Source organism: Callorhinchus milii, unplaced genomic scaffold (assembly GCF_018977255.1).
Source record: "Callorhinchus milii isolate IMCB2004 unplaced genomic scaffold, IMCB_Cmil_1.0 Scaffold10, whole genome shotgun sequence".
Lineage (NCBI taxonomy): Eukaryota > Metazoa > Chordata > Chondrichthyes > Chimaeriformes > Callorhinchidae > Callorhinchus > Callorhinchus milii.
Window position 1 is genome coordinate 3,877,743 of NW_024704751.1, and position 16,876 is coordinate 3,894,618.

Here is a 16,876-nt window from a genome sequence, read left to right on the forward strand (position 1 = left end):
GATATTCAAACTGTATTAAGGTCCGTTTACAACAACCACAACAACTTGCATTTATGCAGCATCCTTCATTCGGGGTTGCATCTCGGAGCACTTATTCAATGATACAGTCTATACTTAACACATTGATTATACTTGGATGTGTGGGTAGTGAACCTCCTGATGGGATTCTCAATGATGAAGCTGATGAGCAAGCTGTAATCTGGCTTCTCAGTGCCACAGACCGAGCTTCGTGGGCTTTGCCATTGAAAATAATGTTGAATGTCTTCCTTTCATAAACCTGGTTACATTTGATGCACTACACTGCAGAAAGCATCAGTGGATAGTGATGAGAAGTGATTTAGGCCTCCATTGTTCAGGGGCGCTGAGCTCAATTGAAGTATTTCTTCGGTTGTGATTGTCTAATTCAAATAAACCAGAGATTGAATCAGAAATCATCCAGAATTATATAAGTCAGTTCACACAAGCCAGTGGCTTTACCAACTAAGCCATCAGGAGATCATTTTGAGCTTATACTTTGATCAGTCATGTTTCTGTGTTTCTTATTAAAATATAGGAAGCATAGTCACTGCGTGACCTGTAATCAGGTTCTCTTAGATCTGCAGAAATCACCTAACTACTATCTAGACATAATAACTTACCAAACTTTAATTGTTTGGCAATGATTGGGAAATGTGTACATTGTACTAGGTTGCGAAACATGAGTGATTTAAACTTTAACTGTGCAGCTCAGCAAAACCATAGCTAATTTAAAGTTAACATCTTCAATTCTTCCAGAATTTTCAAAAGTGAGAGGGTAGACAGAGAGACAACAATAACTTGCATTTATATAGTGCCCCTCACTCAAGGTATTGTCCCAGACCACTTGACAGTTGCGAAGAATGACGCTGAGCCAGGGGGAAAGGAAGGTGATGGTAGGCATGGTTGAAGAGGAAGGTCTTCAGGCGGAACCTGAACGTAAGGAAGGGTCAAGACGGCGGGATAGAGGAAGAGTGACCAGAGTTTCGGGGCGTAGTGATTGAAAGCGCAGCACCAATAATGGAGGGAACGGGGGACATACAGGAGGCTGGAGCCAGTCGAGTGGAGGCCGCGGGTGGTGGGCTGGGGAAGAAGCAGGTTGTAGAGGTATGCTGGGCATGAAGGGATTTTTAAAATGAGTGAGGAGCTTGAAATCGATCCGATCGGCAACAGGGAGCCAATGGAGCCTGGCTAGAACTGGTATGGGGGTACGTACAGTTGAGTATGGTGACGGCAGTGTTTTGGATCAGCTGGATTTTTTGGATAAGACTAGAGGACATTTGGTACTTTAAACTTATCAGTTAAGTAACCAATCAAATGGGTAGGCAGAAAGACCTGTTATTTTCAAATTGCCTTTGACATCACCAAATAGTGCTCAACTAACTTGGTTTTGTGGAGTATCCCCTGCATTATGTGTCACCATCAGTAGCCAAATGTTCAATTCCTGTACCATTAACCTCTGGAACTCCCTCCCACAACCAGTTTATAGTACTCAACAACAACAACTTGCATTTATGTAGCGCTCTCCATGCCAGGTGGCGTCCCAGAGCACGTAACAATGGCGGAGCCCGATGCTGAACCAGGGGGAGGGGGAAGGTGACCATAGACATGATTGAAGAGGAAGGTCTTCAGGCACACCCTGAAAATAGGGGAAGAGAGGGCATGGTAAAGGTATTGAGGGAGGGAATTCCATAGCTTCAGGGTGTAGTGACTGAAGGCATGGTTGCTGATGGTGGAGCGGAGGATTCGAGGGACAAGGAGGCAGTGCTGTGAGGAGAGATGAGGTTGAAGAGATGGGGGCGTGCCAAAGAGTGGAGGGATTTAAACACTAGATTGAGGATTTTGAAGTCGATCTGCTCTGACAAGGAGCCAGTGGAGTTTGGCAAGGACTGGGGTAATCAGGGTGTGGAGTTTAGTGCGGGTATTGTATAGTACTATATATTCAGTTATCTTCGCAATGTACAAAAATATTGTCATTTTATGGCTAATATCAGGTGTCAGATTTCCCCCATTGTTGTGGAGATTAACACCAAGATTTAGGGAAAGGTTACAGTGAGGACAATGAAGACAAACAAAATGCAAATAGAAATGTCTTTCATCACCAGAATTTCCAGTATTTGCAATTGTAATATGTGCTCATTCCCTTTCTGTTAAACTGTATGCTTTCTATTCTGAAACCAAAAAACAGGTTTGGACCTTGGACCAATGTGGCTTCCAACCTTTGGTCACAGAACCTGCAATCTGAATTTAAAAAAAAGTGGTAATCTATATCTACTGATTAATGATTTGTCACATTAAAGAAAATGATTTTAAATAGTCTTAAATGGTTCATTGGAGATACAGCATGTTTATTCATTGAATAGCAGATAGGTTCAGACAGTCTAAGAGGGTTTCAGGTTTGTGCTGAGTGAGCTGATCTTAGTGGCATGGCGCTAAAAGCACGGAATTGGCGAGTTAGGGAGATAAAAACATCAAACCAGGGTGGTTGCCTGTGATTCAGTACTACCCACTGACCCCTGCTGGAGGTCTGTGGATGTCGATGTTGGGTGAGAACAGGGTAAGATTTGGCTGTAATGCCTCCCCATGGTCAAAGAGTCTGTTGCAATCACTGATGAGGCTCATACATTATTAATACCCTCTTGAGTGAGATACATATTAAATTTGTGTTAGCTTTTAAAAATAACTGTTTTGAAGTGGTTGTTTTTTGTTGCTGTTTATTTGCTTTTTAGTGATCTTTACTTGGTATTTATTTTGTTAACACAACATACAATTAAACATGAACAGCATTATATTGTCTCCATAACCCTTAATCAATTTCTTTAAATAAGTCTTTTTTAAAATAATTTTTTTGAGTGGTGTGGCCCTTCTCAACAAGAGGTAGTTGAGATTGGAGTGGAGGTTGAATTAGAACAGCTGGAAAGAGATGCAGAGTTAATGCAGCAATTTTCCAGTCTGTTTGATCATTTGAAAATTCTAGATAAATAAATTAAGTCTTGATTATCAATTGTGATTCGAATTGTATCTTTCAGGATGTCTTCCTGTTCTGCTGTTCAATCAAAAGAAAAGAGCCCGACTACCACTGACTTCCAATCCTACAGAGCATGAATCAAGCTCAAGTAGCTTTTTCCTTACACCTCAGAGTTTTGATTCTGCACCAGCAGGTAATTAAAGTGATTGATTTCCCCAAATCTATTAACAGCAAAAAAAAAGCAACAATTTTGCCACAAAATTTTATGTGGAGAATTTTCTCCATTCACTTCCTCCTGTGTTGAAGCATTTTGATTTGCTTTCCCTTCGCTGCAATACAGCTACATGGGGCAGCACACAAGCTGTGTGATCGAATAAGCCTTCCGGAGAATTTTGAGGACACGTTTGATGGTCATGTCTAATGAGCACCTTAGGGTATTGAGCTGTGTGTTTATAACAGTTACGTTTTTTTTAAAGTTCATTCCCGGTATTCACTACTCTTGATGCTTTATTTTTCAGTGTTTGGGATTTTGTTTTCCCTTTATGTTTTTCACTGTTCTTTACATTTTCCTCTTTTTGGCTTCAAGGCAACTTCTTTAAATGTGGAGTACATTTTTATCCAATACTGTTAATTCTCTTACTCTCTAGCCTCTACTAATTCCCTTATGATTTGGGTTTGTGACTTTGGTCTAGGGTGACCCTGTGGGCAAAAAGGCAGCTTACACTTGATGTCTTGGCTGCCTTCCACTTCATTATACCATTTTGAGTATATTTCTTTGTTCTCGCTCAGAAAATGCACTATTTTGCATTCTTTACATTCAATTTGATGAGTTTGAATTCCATGCCAACTGAACTGAATTCCAGTTTGTCATGCACCTAATTTGATATTATCAGCACATTTCATATCACATTTGCCTATGTCCATATTACTTCTATAGATTTTACTTTATGATTTTGCATATACAAATTGAATATTTACATTTTTATTGGTTAAACATTACGGAAACAAAGGATTGACAGAAACAAGAGGAATAACAAATCAGACTGCAGTACAGAACAGCCCTCGGAACCAGTTCCAATTTTCCAATTTTAGACCCAGTATGGATAATGGAGGCTGTGGTGCATCACCACAATCTCACCGTTCACAAAGCTTAAACAGTGGGTAGGTTGTATAATTGACTATAATTTGTATATTTTGTGCACGTCTTTATTTTTTAAAATTCTTCTGTTCTATCTTTTCCTTCTGTATCTTGTTATCTCGACTTTCTACCCCCTCCTCGCTCCCTCCCTTCCCTCCCCTCACCCTGACCATTTCCCCCCTGCTCGGGTCCCGACCCAACTGTCCAGCGCCTTGGGACATCCTCCCGACGTGAAAGGTGCTCTATAAATGTAATCTTGTTGTTGTTTTCTTCATTAATGTCCATCTCTAGATTTTCTCTAAAAGTTCCTTGGTTGAATTGCCATTTCTTGTTCATACATTTTAATGTTTTACATGTTAATTGCTATATATAAAATGCTAATTTTTAGCCAACTTCAGCAACAAGCACCACAAAATTACCGAAGTCAAGAATACAAGAAGTTTTCCAGTGACCTGAGTACTGTGGGGCAAAATAGTAAAACCAGCTGGAAGTAAGTGGGTTATATATTAGTGATATAATTTGAGAACAATGGGACTTTTTCAGATTTTGTAGTTCAAAGATCAAAATTACTATGCTCTATTGTGCATTTTTATAGTTTGTTTTTTAAGATGAGGGGATCTGCAATGCTAAATATGATGCACTTTAACAGCAACTAGATAAAGTCTGAGTCCTTTGTGGATGGAATTTCCTTCCAACACAGGAATGTAATTCCTCTCTGAGACTGCTCTAACTGGCCTGGTTCAGAACCCAAAACCTGCTCTATTCCTTTTGGAAAGTGATAGGAAGTTTACTACAATCAAGGCTTCAGATGAAATGCAAAAGAGATTGTGCTGCAAATTTGTAACATGATTCAAACCAGCTACTGCTTACAATGATGCAATTTATTTTGTATTTGAAAACTCATTAAGATTACTTGCAATTCCCTGGTGGGGTTAGCAATACTTGTGGTAACATTAGTGATATTCTGTAACTTGTTAAAATGGAACAATTTATTTGATACAAATATGTGACAGAAAGAGGTTTTGTAATAGGTGTATTGGTCTACATGCAATATCAAGCAATAGGAAAGCAGTGTTATACTAAAAAAAATCCTCCACTTAAGTTAAATTTAGATTATAACCTTTGTATATTTGTGATGTTCTATGATTTGAAACACCAGATTGTACTGTATTATAAAATGCTAACAACATACATGCATAAGTAATTTACAGTTTTGTTTTCTTCGTTGGTAGTGGTGTCATAGTGGGAGGGCAGGTTTCTGCATTTAAATCACGTGATTTATCAAGCAGTGGTATCAGGATTAGCTGTTATAGGTGAAGATCATAACTTAGACATGTTTCCATCATTTTAAGATGATTTAAAGGGAAAGTTAGTCTTGAGAGAATACCTATAACACAACACTTTCCGCAAGTAAGGAAACCTTGTAACGCAATATCTGGTACTTGGTCTGTTGCATTAGGTGACTTATGTTAAATTTAATGAATGTCGGAATTTGAGAACCAATCTAAGTCTAGTAGGAGTAATTTGAACAAAAAGTAGTCCTTTTAGACTTTATTTCTTCTTTGTTTTAGTTATTAAATTGCTCCTTTCTAGTCAGTTCCAGCAACAAGTATCTCAACAGCAGCAAAGTCAAGAACAGAAGCAATTTAATAGTGCACCCAGCACCATGGCGCAAAGCTGTAAAACAAATTGGAAGTAAGTGATTACATCTTAGTGATGATATATGCCTTTGAAGTAGATTTAATTGATAAGGTTGATTGGTTTGTTCACAAAGTATGACTGTTTCTTGCTCAACATAAATTTTTTATTTTGGGCAGCCGGTGTCCGACACATTTGTCATCACCATGTGTATCCAAACCAAACTGAGAGTCCATGCATCCGATCTATCCATGGAAATTCCAGAGATAGATTGTTGGATTGGAATGCACATTCTCTCCCTGGAGGGGCGCATTCTGCTTACCTGATTGCGGAGAGTATTACGTGCAGGATGGCAAGAATCAAGGCTTGTGGACCCCAGAGTGCAGTTGGGATGCACCTGAAGTCTAACCAGCTAAAACCTCATAGCTTGCCATTGATAGCACTGTCTGAATAAAATATTGTGCCACAGTTCCAGGATGTGAGTTTGATATCTGAACTCGTTTGCGGCAAGTTCCAAATTTTGGTAGGGAGGCAAACCACTTTCCAATGTGGAAGTGAGGGGTGGGGAGAATGAAACTTGATTCTTCTATTGTTCCAGTTCACTTGTGGCTGTTTATCGAACAGAAATGTATTCCCACTTCCAAAATGAACAAAGGGAATCAGAAAGAAGACAGAAAAGTAAAAGATTTTAAAGATAATTGGGAAAATTAGAGGCAGAGCATATAGAGGTGATCGGGGAAAAAAAAGTAAATTGAAGTTTAAAAAAAATAGAATTAGAACAGTGAGGGAATGGGAACAACAGAGTAGGAGCTTTACTAAAATGTTTATTAATGTTTGTTTGAATGCACAAACTATTTTGCATGAGTTAAGAAATGTGCACAAGTGGTCGATCTAAGAAAGTAAAAATTTCACTGCATCAGATCACTTTTTGGCATATGTATATATGAAAATATTTAAATGTAAAATGTTTTTCTGAAATTTGTATTAGGTTGTACTAACTTACATTTTTCAACTTCAGCACAGGTCTTGGGCCACAGTCTGCAAATACTTGGAAAGAAAATACTAAGCCTATGAGTAATCAGAGGAAAGAATTTGGTTCAATGAGAGGAAATAATTACACGCAGAGTTCTACTACAAGTAATTTCAGGTCACACGTGGCACCTGAATCTAATATAGAACATACAAAATCTGCTGAGCAAATGTATCAGGTTAAGCCACAATGGCCCAAGAATACACCGCAGAATGCAGCAAGGTGCAGACCAATCGTTCAACCAAATCAATTTGCTGAAAAGCGGTTTGATTCTAAACCTGGTGATGGTACAAATCAGGTACATTTTTATATATTCTGTTTAAATAAATTGAGCTTTGTTGAATTTGGGCATTTGAGATTTTCTTATCCCTTAGACCACTGATGGGCCCAATTTTGAAAACTTGGACTGGATAGTTTTTTTTTCACCTCATTCAAATATAAGGGCAGCTTTATGCTGAGCAGGTCTCTATCTACAGAAAATCAGGGCCAGTGACTGCATTGTGTACCTTCTCATGTCTTGTTATTGGATGTTTTTGCCAGTGGCCTGGAAAAACAACTGCAACCCTTCCTGTTATCCTAGGATTGAATAAAGTATGGGATGATTTCTATACTTTATTTGCTGTTCCTATATTTTGTAGCTTTAAAGGATTAATGTACAGTAAATACACTACCATAGGTTGTTTTCCCCAAATTCAAAATGTTTGCTTTAAATTGTAAAACAAGTTTGATTTATGGTCATTCTGATTTTTGTGCTATGAGTTTCAGTTGTATTCTGTATTCACTTCATAAATGCTTGATGCAAAGGATTTTACCAGTGACATTTCTCCATTAATATGGGATTCTTTAAAATGTTAATGCTGATTTGTCTAAGTCAAGCCATTAGTTTCCTTTTTTCCTGTTCTATTTTCCTACATGTACTTCTATAAAACCCCACAACATTTAAACTTGCTTTCAAGATTTGGCAATTAATTCTGTTTTCTTATCCCAGCTTCTCAATGCCTACTTTTCTTTTTTTAAAAAAAACAACATTCTCTCTTTGCTTCCTTTTAATTTGTGTTAATGGGAGTCTTTTCAAAAACTCTTGCTTTGCACTCCTTCTTTCAAATCCCTTCCTGTTTTTCTCAAATAGTTCTACTTTCTTTTTGTTAATATCTTCAATACCGTTACTTCTCATTGTTTTGAAATCAAGTCTTGTATTGAGGTTAAATTGAAACACAAATAAGATGCACAAAGAGGCTAAAGATTTAACTTAGCAAATCAACCATTAGTATTCATTACGTTCACTGAAGATTTTTAATAAAATAATAATGATTCAAAATGCAGAATCTAATTACTTTGAAACAATATTTAGTTATAGAACACCTGACTTTTTTGAGAATAAAATGAAAATAATTTACATTGGTGTAGACCACTGGGCACACACTAGTTCTTATCAAAGTTTCATTTTATCAAATTCAAATATTTTTAAGAACATGAGTCGGCTATTCAGCCTCCGAGCCTGTTCCACCATCCTATTAGGTCATGGCTGATATGCATCTCAAGTCTAATTAGAGTCCTGTAGTCCTGTAGCTCAGTGGTTAGAGCACTCGCCTTGCAAGCGAGTCACCTGGGTTTAATTCCAGGCAGGTCAGGGCGAAACCTTGGGCAAGTTTCCTTACTCCACACAGAGCCTAATAATAATCCTTCCAAAACAATAATAAATTGGTCATTTTCAATCCACGACTGTTTGTGTGACGCTGCTGTGCGCAATTGGCTGCCGCGTTTCGCCCACAAATATACGGTCAAATTCACTTTACAGTCTATTCTGTGAAGCGCTTTGAGACGTCGAGAAGACGTGAAATGCGCTATATCAAATGCAAGGATTATTATTATTACCTGCCTTTTTTCCATATCCCTTCATACCCATAGATATTTATCGACCTCAGTCTTGTACATTCCAATTGAATTTTTGGCAATTATAATGGACTTCAGATGGGATTACAGAAAAAAGCTTCTATTAAATTTGTTACAAGGCACTTTATGCACTCCACCACATTTTCTAATCAACTATAATCCAAATACTATATCAGTTTCTGTATTTTATTTTTATTATTAGATTTTAACTGCCAACATAGGTCAGTAGATATGGATTACCATTAATTATACTGAACATAATTTAACAATAATATTACATTTTGTTACTTTTCTAACATTATAAAACTAATTTACAATTATAAATAATAACGCATTAACTGCAATTGCAATACCTTAATTTTTTATAGTTCCCACTAGTAAGTCCTCCTGTACTTGCGGATATGTTTAACTTTTTTTTTACAAACAGAAGCATCAGTCAGTTCAAGTGAAAGTTACACAACCGGATAATTCATTGCGTGTTATAACTACAACCATAGAAGGCATGAAGCAATGGAGTCAGTATAGCCACAGAGTTACAATGCTCTTTGAGGTCTTTGGTATGTCCCTGAATAGTGATTTACAGTTTCATCGTTTTTTTTAAATAACAGAAGTTTGGATTTTTTCCCAGTAATTCTGTGTGTTGCATACGATAACAGCATCTTGTATGGCATGTAGTGCTTTATCTCATTTATTTTCTAGGACTATGAATATGTGATTTTGCAAGCAATAATTTGAATATTATTTTAAAGTCCCATGTTTGACTCCTTGTCTGTGCTGTTAAATTGACATCAGCCAAAATGGACATTTCCCAAATGGGGGAGCGTTACAAGTGGCTCAAAAAGAGTTAAGGATGGAGGGAAAAATCAACCAGGATTCCTCCTCTTGATTAGTGTACCAGAGGCTACTGCTGGAGGGTGCATATATGAGAAGAGGACAAGTTCGGCCACAGTTGTGATGTAGCTGCTGACACTGACCCCTTTGGGTGAAATACTAGAGATCAATTCCTGCAGTCTGATCGTATTCAGATCACCAAGACCCTCATCTAAGCTTTCATCACGTCCTCTTTTAAAGCCCTACACGGTCTTGCTCCTCCCTACTTCTGCGACCTACTAAAGCCATATCAACCTGGCCACTCCCTCTGCTCGGTGGGCACTGGCCTGCTCCATATCCCCTGCCTACCCCACCATTGGCAGTCAGATCTTCAGCCTTTCTGTTTCCACCCTCTGGAACTCCTCCCAGAATCCCTTTGCCATGCCCCCTCCCTTGCCTCCTTCAAGGCCTGTGTCAAGACCTTGCTTTTTAACCATGCCTTCAGTCATCCTTCCACCCTCATCCCCTTGCCCTCCCCCCTCTTGATTCCAACCCTTGGTGCAAACCCTTGACTGTCCAGTGCCTTGGCATGGCCTCCCGATGTGAAAGGCGTTATACAAACGCAATTTTTGTTGTTGTACTAGCTGGAGGTGGCTGAGCTAATGACTAGGTTATTTGTACTTTGTTAGTAGGTAATTAGACTCGCTCTCGTCAATGACCCAGTTTTACATATTGAAGATAAATGGAAGAAATTAAGTAAAATGATAATTGGCTGTTAACAATACTCCGTTAAAATTGTTGAAAGAAAAAATATACTCAGAGAAGTGATGAATAAAAATGTAATCAGTCGGTGGAACACTTGGGGCTTTTTAAAAACGTACAGATGGTGATATTTTTAATGAGAGAAAACAAGAGAATGGTGAAAATGTGATTCATGGTCAATCATCAAATCAGGTTAATTATGTCCCAAGATGATGCTGTCAACCATGGTTATTTGCATTTACTGTCACAATATAGAGTGGAGCCCTGTTATAATGAGGTAATTGGGGGGTTCACAAAATCCCAATCAGTGCTATAATAGGAAGTGATTGCCAGTCAGATCTTCCATGTTCTGCTGGTCAGATTTTCCACCTTCCTAAAACTGCCATATATGTGCTTGCACAGGAAGTGACATTGCTGATGACTTGATGACCTGGAAATTAGCCTTTTTATTTCTTTATGCTGGCTGGTGTTTCGTTTTTCGGTGTACTTGTGCGCAGCAGGCCCTTGTGCTTGGATGTTTTGGGTAGATAATTTCAGGATTTAAACCCCAACCGTGCAATAAGTGAACTCACATTCTAATGAAGTGTTTTGTAATGGGTTTCCACTATATAATGACCTTGGTGATTGGAGAGAGACCAATTTCTTCACGTAGGGTGTGAAATTAATTACTTTTTAAGTATATAGTACCACAGTAAATCATTGGGGTCATTATTTTAGCAATCCTTTCATTTCATGTTTGTTCAGGACAATTCTACTATTAACAAGTTTTAAAAAAGCTGCTTTTTGTAATTAGTTCATGATTACTTTCTTGTAACTACCTCTCTAATAGAGAAATTATATACTGTAATACAGTTCGTCTCATCTCGGGTAGCTCAGTCAGTTGACCTGATGAATTTACAATGTATAAAATGAGTAAATAACCAGTGGATTGTGGGATAAGTAAATGGAATCTCTGTGGATGAACTGCTTCTAGATCTGCAGTAATATTGTTGATGTCCACCTGACTCAAAGGCTGGTTCACAGTGGACAAGCACTATTCTGACAGTAAGCACTATATGACAGTAATACAGCTCATGCTTTGACATACTTTTAGAGTATCTTCCAAATAAATCAATTTGGAACTGATCTAGTGTACTGCATTGAGAATTCCCAAGGGTTTCAGGCTATACCTTTGAAAGATACAGTATATAAATGGTTCGGCACAATTGTTGCTGGTGAGCAGGCACTTCATGTTTTTCCCTCTATCTTGTTTGCCTCTAACATTAGCCAGTTTTTTTAAAATGTTGGTGTCTCTTGCTGTTGTGTATTCTTATTTCCTGGTTGGTTTGATTTACAACAGTATAGTATTGAGAAGGAAATGATTGATTGTACAGTAATTAGACCTGTTTCATTTCTAGGATGTTTATTACTCCAGAATGATGTCAGTAATACTCAGGAAGAATAACATATTGCCTGTGGTTACTGACCAACAATGCCCTAACAAGATGTGACAGACTCTCAATGTTGAGTTTTGTGATTATACATCTCATTAATAATAACTCGTGTCACATAACAGTGAAGATGAAATGTTACGATACAGCATTTGGAATGTTAGTCTGTATTAAGCAAGCGTAATGTAGGATTCATTACACAGTTGATTGCTGAATTCTGAAAGCCTTATCACAGGAATTTATCTATTTGCACAACAATAATAAAATGAGGAATGGTCTGAATCCTCATCAACATTTTGGATTATTTTCACAGCTACTCTAGATTCTGCAGTTGTAGCTGGAGATCAGTGTGCTAAACATTTTCTTCTCAGAGATAGAAAGGATTCAGTACCATGTGTGTTCTACGAAATAGTAAGTTTATTGCTTTATAATTTTAAGACTACTGTGAAACATGTCACGACTGAATTTCTTAAGCTAAAATTGTATTGTATGCTATATACATGGAAACATTGCAATTTATCCACTGGGCCACATGGTGGGGCACACTGCCTTAGAAAAAATCACTTTCTGTACAGAGAATTTAGCTCCTTTACACCATATATGATGCTGGGGAAAGATATTTGGAGTCCTGTAGCTCAGTGGTTAGAGCACTCGCTTTGCATGTGAGAGACGTGGGTTCAATTCCAGGCAGAGGGCAAAACCTCGGGCAAGTTTCCTTACTCCACACAGAGCCTAATAATAATCCCTCCTAAACCAAAAATAATAATAAATTGGTCATTTTCAATCTACGACTGTTTGTGGAACATTGCTGTGCGCAATTGGCTGCCGCGTTCGCCCACAAATATATAGTCAATTCACTTCACAGTGTGTTCTGTGAAGCCCTTTGGGACGTCCTCCCGACGTGAAAAGCGCTATATCAAATGCAAGGATTATTATTATTATTTACTTCTCATTCTAAATCAATGGGGGAGAATAGTCTCCTTATCTTTCGAAAGAAAAATGGAATATGTCTAGATCTATTTGATTAACTCCAGTAGCTTTTACAATAGCTTTGCCTTATTTAAGTGAGGAATAATTATACTGGGCGTTGAATCTGTGTTTGTGGAGAGTAAAATACCATTTTGTAGTTTTTCTGGAGTGTCGCTGTACAGCCCAAGTCAATAGGGACCAGAAGAATGTCGGTTCAAATCCTGGAGAACCTCCTCACCCCTTCCTTTGCTCTATTAAGGCTAATGAACTTGATAGGCGGGGTCTCTCTGGCTCTGAAGACATTCAGTTTACTCACGGGTCTTTGTCACTGTGTCTCCTGTGCCAAACAGGTGGAGGTGCTGGAGAATGTTCCTATGATTTTCTCTCTCTCCCTAAGGAGCACCACAAGACTTAAATTCAATGCCTTTTCTTCAAGTCACGATTGAGGTTGAGAGTTGACTCGTGCAGAGTTGTATCCTACCACTCTGTGGCAGTGTGGTGTTGCAGCACTGCATCATATCTTCACTGCTCCATTTATTTATTCTTGTGCAGTGACAACACAGTCCTTTAAGATATTTGTTACTTTAATTTTAGACACTGCACAATAAGGTGCTAAAATCTATATGTTCTGAATGTTATGGTTATTTAATTTTATATGATCAACAGAGGCTTCATTTTTATTTTAATCTATGCCTTGACTTTTGTTCCAGTGAATAAATTATGGTACTTGGCAGTAATTTATTTTAGTATTTGATCACTCCTCTTGCTATTATAATAGGATGTAGTGCTGGTAAGATTGTAGCATACAAAACATAATGAAAACATTTTCAACAGATACTAATGTGGTAGCAGATGTGTCAGATCTTTATTTGCTGTTCCCAACAGGACCGTGACCTTCCCAGACTAATCAGAGGACAAGTGCACAGATGCATGGGGAACTATGACAAGAAAAGAAACCTCTTCAAATGCGTGTCTGTCAGACCTGCTTCAGTTCTAGAACAGAAGAACTTTGTTGAATTTGTCAGGGTAGCAGATGATGAAATGAGACAGGTTGTTCAGACACTAAGTGAAGTCTGAATGTTTTTTTGTTAGCACAACATTAATATTTTGTCTGTTCTCATTATTGGACTCATGTTATGTAGGTAGTACACAGAAAGCGTATTGTGCGAATCCAGTTTGCTGTTTTGTTATAAAAATCTTAATTTTGAATTACAATTGCACAGTGGGTTTGTTAATGTATTTCATATTTTGAAACCTCTGTATAATTCAACAGTATTTGTACCTTTATTTTTACATTTAAACTATGCAATGTAAGTGAGTTTCAGTCAAACACCATGAGATTTGAAGGGATGCTGCGATACAAAAACGTCATTGTGGGGTTCTTTAAACTTTAGGATCACTTTACATGTATAATCATATTTAATTTATATGGAAACATTTTTTAAATAGTACACTTTCAGGTTTTCTTGTCTGTTATTCAATTCTTTAAAGTTGAATTCTTTAAACCCTTATAACATTTAAATCACACCTTGGAAGCATGTTATTCATCTATTTATCTGTGTTTATTGTGCAGGGAATTTGTTTAATTTTTAGTGAATTTTGTGTGCCAACTCGCTGCGTCTCCATATCCTTGAGATGTAATAATTTTACACAAGACAATTGAAAGATTGTGACATAATTGGTACAAGGTTATTGAGAACTAATCTGCAGTTAATTGTAAGGAAATTCTATTGTCAAGTGTATTTATGACGCTAAAATCAATAACAATATAGGATACTATACCAAAGTCCAGTATTTTCATTTTTCTTTTCACTCACGTCTACATAGTTGAACTATTGTAACAAAATACTTTTCACAAATAGGGCTCGTGATATGTAAAAAAATGTGTATAGGATCAGACGCGTGTATTCCCAACCTTCTGTCAGAATTAACCAAAGTTTTAATGAAACTGCATTTTTCTGATAGGAATTAACTGTTGACCCACAATTGTCCTATTTAGCAAGTTCACAATTTCAGCTGAATTCTCTATACAGAGAGGAAGGTGAATCTAAGAGGAAGTGAAAACAATGTAGTTTGTAGCTATTTTAGAAGCAAGATAAGCAGAATCCTAAATACACCCTGCTTAAGCAATAACTGTTTTTGAGAAAACATGGGATGTTTTAAGATAAAAGAATAAAAAGTATATGTGGGCTTTTTCAACACAATTTTATTTGATAACTAGTAAGATACATACATTTATTAACATTGTGAAAGGTGTAGACAATTCAACTAAAAACACATAACAAGTTTGGTAAAATATTTTCAAATTCATTTTGTACTTGCCAACATAAAATGTTACATTTAGAAGGAGGAATGAACCCTAACAATTAGTTTATTTACAACAAAATCACTGTACAAAATTGAATTCACAACAAACACCAGAAAGAGGACCAAATAGAGTGGTTGACCAGTCTTCTAGTTCAAGATAAGAGTTTGAAAGTAATTTTTATTTTAAATTGCTTTATTCTCTTAGCCTTTCTTGGGATGGATCAAGGCATCCACAAACTTGATTTATCACAACACTAGCAAATTGCATTTACATAGTGCCCTTCACGTCGAAAGGATGTCCCAAGGCCCTGGAAACACATACTGGCAGTAGAAGCATAATAAGGAAGATCTTTGGCAAACACAAATTCCATAACATAACTGAAGAGTGATTCTTGTCTCTTACAATATCTTTATGTCGGCTCAGTTCAGTTTGGAATTCACACACATTTTGAATCTGATGCTGATGAATCTGATGTAAAATTGTCGAAGAGAACTTAAATGATTATTTGAGGGTTTTGACAAATGTGGCCGGGTGACTGACTAACATTTAGTTGAGAGCAGCAGGTAATGAGCTAGTGAAATCTCTCTTAAATGTTTTTATAACCCATCTGGCAGGGATGTTTTGAACGGATGAGTAATCTATTTCTGTTTCTTTGTATTTTGTGTAGGTGGGACGGAAACATTGTTTTAGCTGATTAGGATGCAGAAATAGCTCACGCAGTTTTCTGGTATTTAAAACGGTGGGAAAGAGCACATATAAATCTAGTTTTACCCAGGGCAATATGCATTTTCCTGCCCGCTTGCTTGTTTGTCTGTCAGAGCCCCTGCTGGGCTCAGTTATAAATAGATTATTTATGATGCCTGCACATTAGAGTTGGCCAACAAATCTTTTATGACTTGATGCAACCAGAATAATATCGAGGCAGGAAAATGTTCTAAATAGCAATTGTGAGTGAGTGTGTTCTACGTGAAGTCTGTTGTATAGTGCTTCTCTGCTGACGGCATTTGATTCCAGTTACCCTCCAGCACTATACCTGAGTGGCTTTTATTCCTGTGGAAGCCTCGAGAATGAGTGTTATTTGATGTGGGGGGTGCGGAGGGAATCGGAATCACACTGAGTTTTTTTGGGGTCAGCCGGGTGTTTGCTATGCAAAAAAACAAAACAATGATTAAGAGTGTCCAAACCAAACTACTAAGAGTTCCACATGGATATGAAAATTTCCATTCGTCTGGAATTGAGTGCGGCCATAAGGACTCCCTGGATGGACACACCGTGCTTACCTAATCCAGGAAGGTATTTTAGCAGGTTGGCAAGAACCAAGTCTTGGAGGAGCCCCCAGTGGGCATTGGTGTGCTGCTGGAGTTTAACCAACTAAAATTGTTCAGCTTGCCATTGTGAGCAATTATCACACAGAAAATAATAGAACGCAATTAAATTATTCTCAAGGTATATTGGTGAAACAGTGACCAACTAAATGTCATTACTGTTTGAAAACCGCCGATATGGTTTACTTTAGGCCTTGACATTTGGTGACTTTTGTTGTCTGTATTACAGCGTCTTGCCTTAAGCAGCCAATTTAGTTGAGACCCAAATGTGACTGCTACATTTTCAAATATTTTAGTGGATCATATTTGTGAGGTGTTTGCCGCAATGCCCCCCCCCCCCAATCTTAAAGCAGAAACACTGGTGTTTGATCACCACTCTTGTTCAGCTGCAGAACTTTCTGAGCAAAACGAACAATCACTTTTTGCACCAAAACATTTAGAAATCAGTTCACAAAAAGAAAAACAGATTTCAAACATAGAACATATACTTTTTTGTACACAATGTACAAAACCACTTATAGTAATTGTTAAGACGAAAACCTGGTTATCTCATGGTTGAATTTTCTTACTGTTAGATAATAAAAGGCACG

At 37.6% G+C, this 16,876-nt stretch overlaps 1 protein-coding gene across 5 annotated transcripts in view; it reads left to right on the plus strand.

Annotated features, from left to right (window-relative positions):
- Window positions 1-14,453, plus strand: part of LOC103183307 (spermatogenesis-associated protein 22) — a 37,519-nt gene extending 23,066 nt beyond the window's left edge. For 4 of the 5 annotated variants that reach the window (XM_007900713.2, XM_007900714.2, XM_007900716.2 and 1 more), the window contains exons 3-10: window positions 3,045-3,176; window positions 3,994-4,144; window positions 4,510-4,611; window positions 5,715-5,816; window positions 6,778-7,087; window positions 9,110-9,239; window positions 11,998-12,095; window positions 13,539-14,453. In XM_007900713.2, coding sequence (XP_007898904.2) covers window positions 3,045-3,176; window positions 3,994-4,144; window positions 4,510-4,611; window positions 5,715-5,816; window positions 6,778-7,087; window positions 9,110-9,239; window positions 11,998-12,095; window positions 13,539-13,730 — 1,217 coding nt within the window. In that variant the 3' untranslated portion in view covers window positions 13,731-14,453. The remainder of the gene's footprint in view (window positions 1-3,044; window positions 3,177-3,993; window positions 4,145-4,509; window positions 4,612-5,714; window positions 5,817-6,777; window positions 7,088-9,109; window positions 9,240-11,997; window positions 12,096-13,538) is intronic. The other variant, XM_007900717.2, reaches the window with a different exon arrangement.
- Window positions 14,454-16,876: the final 2,423 nt, after the last annotated feature.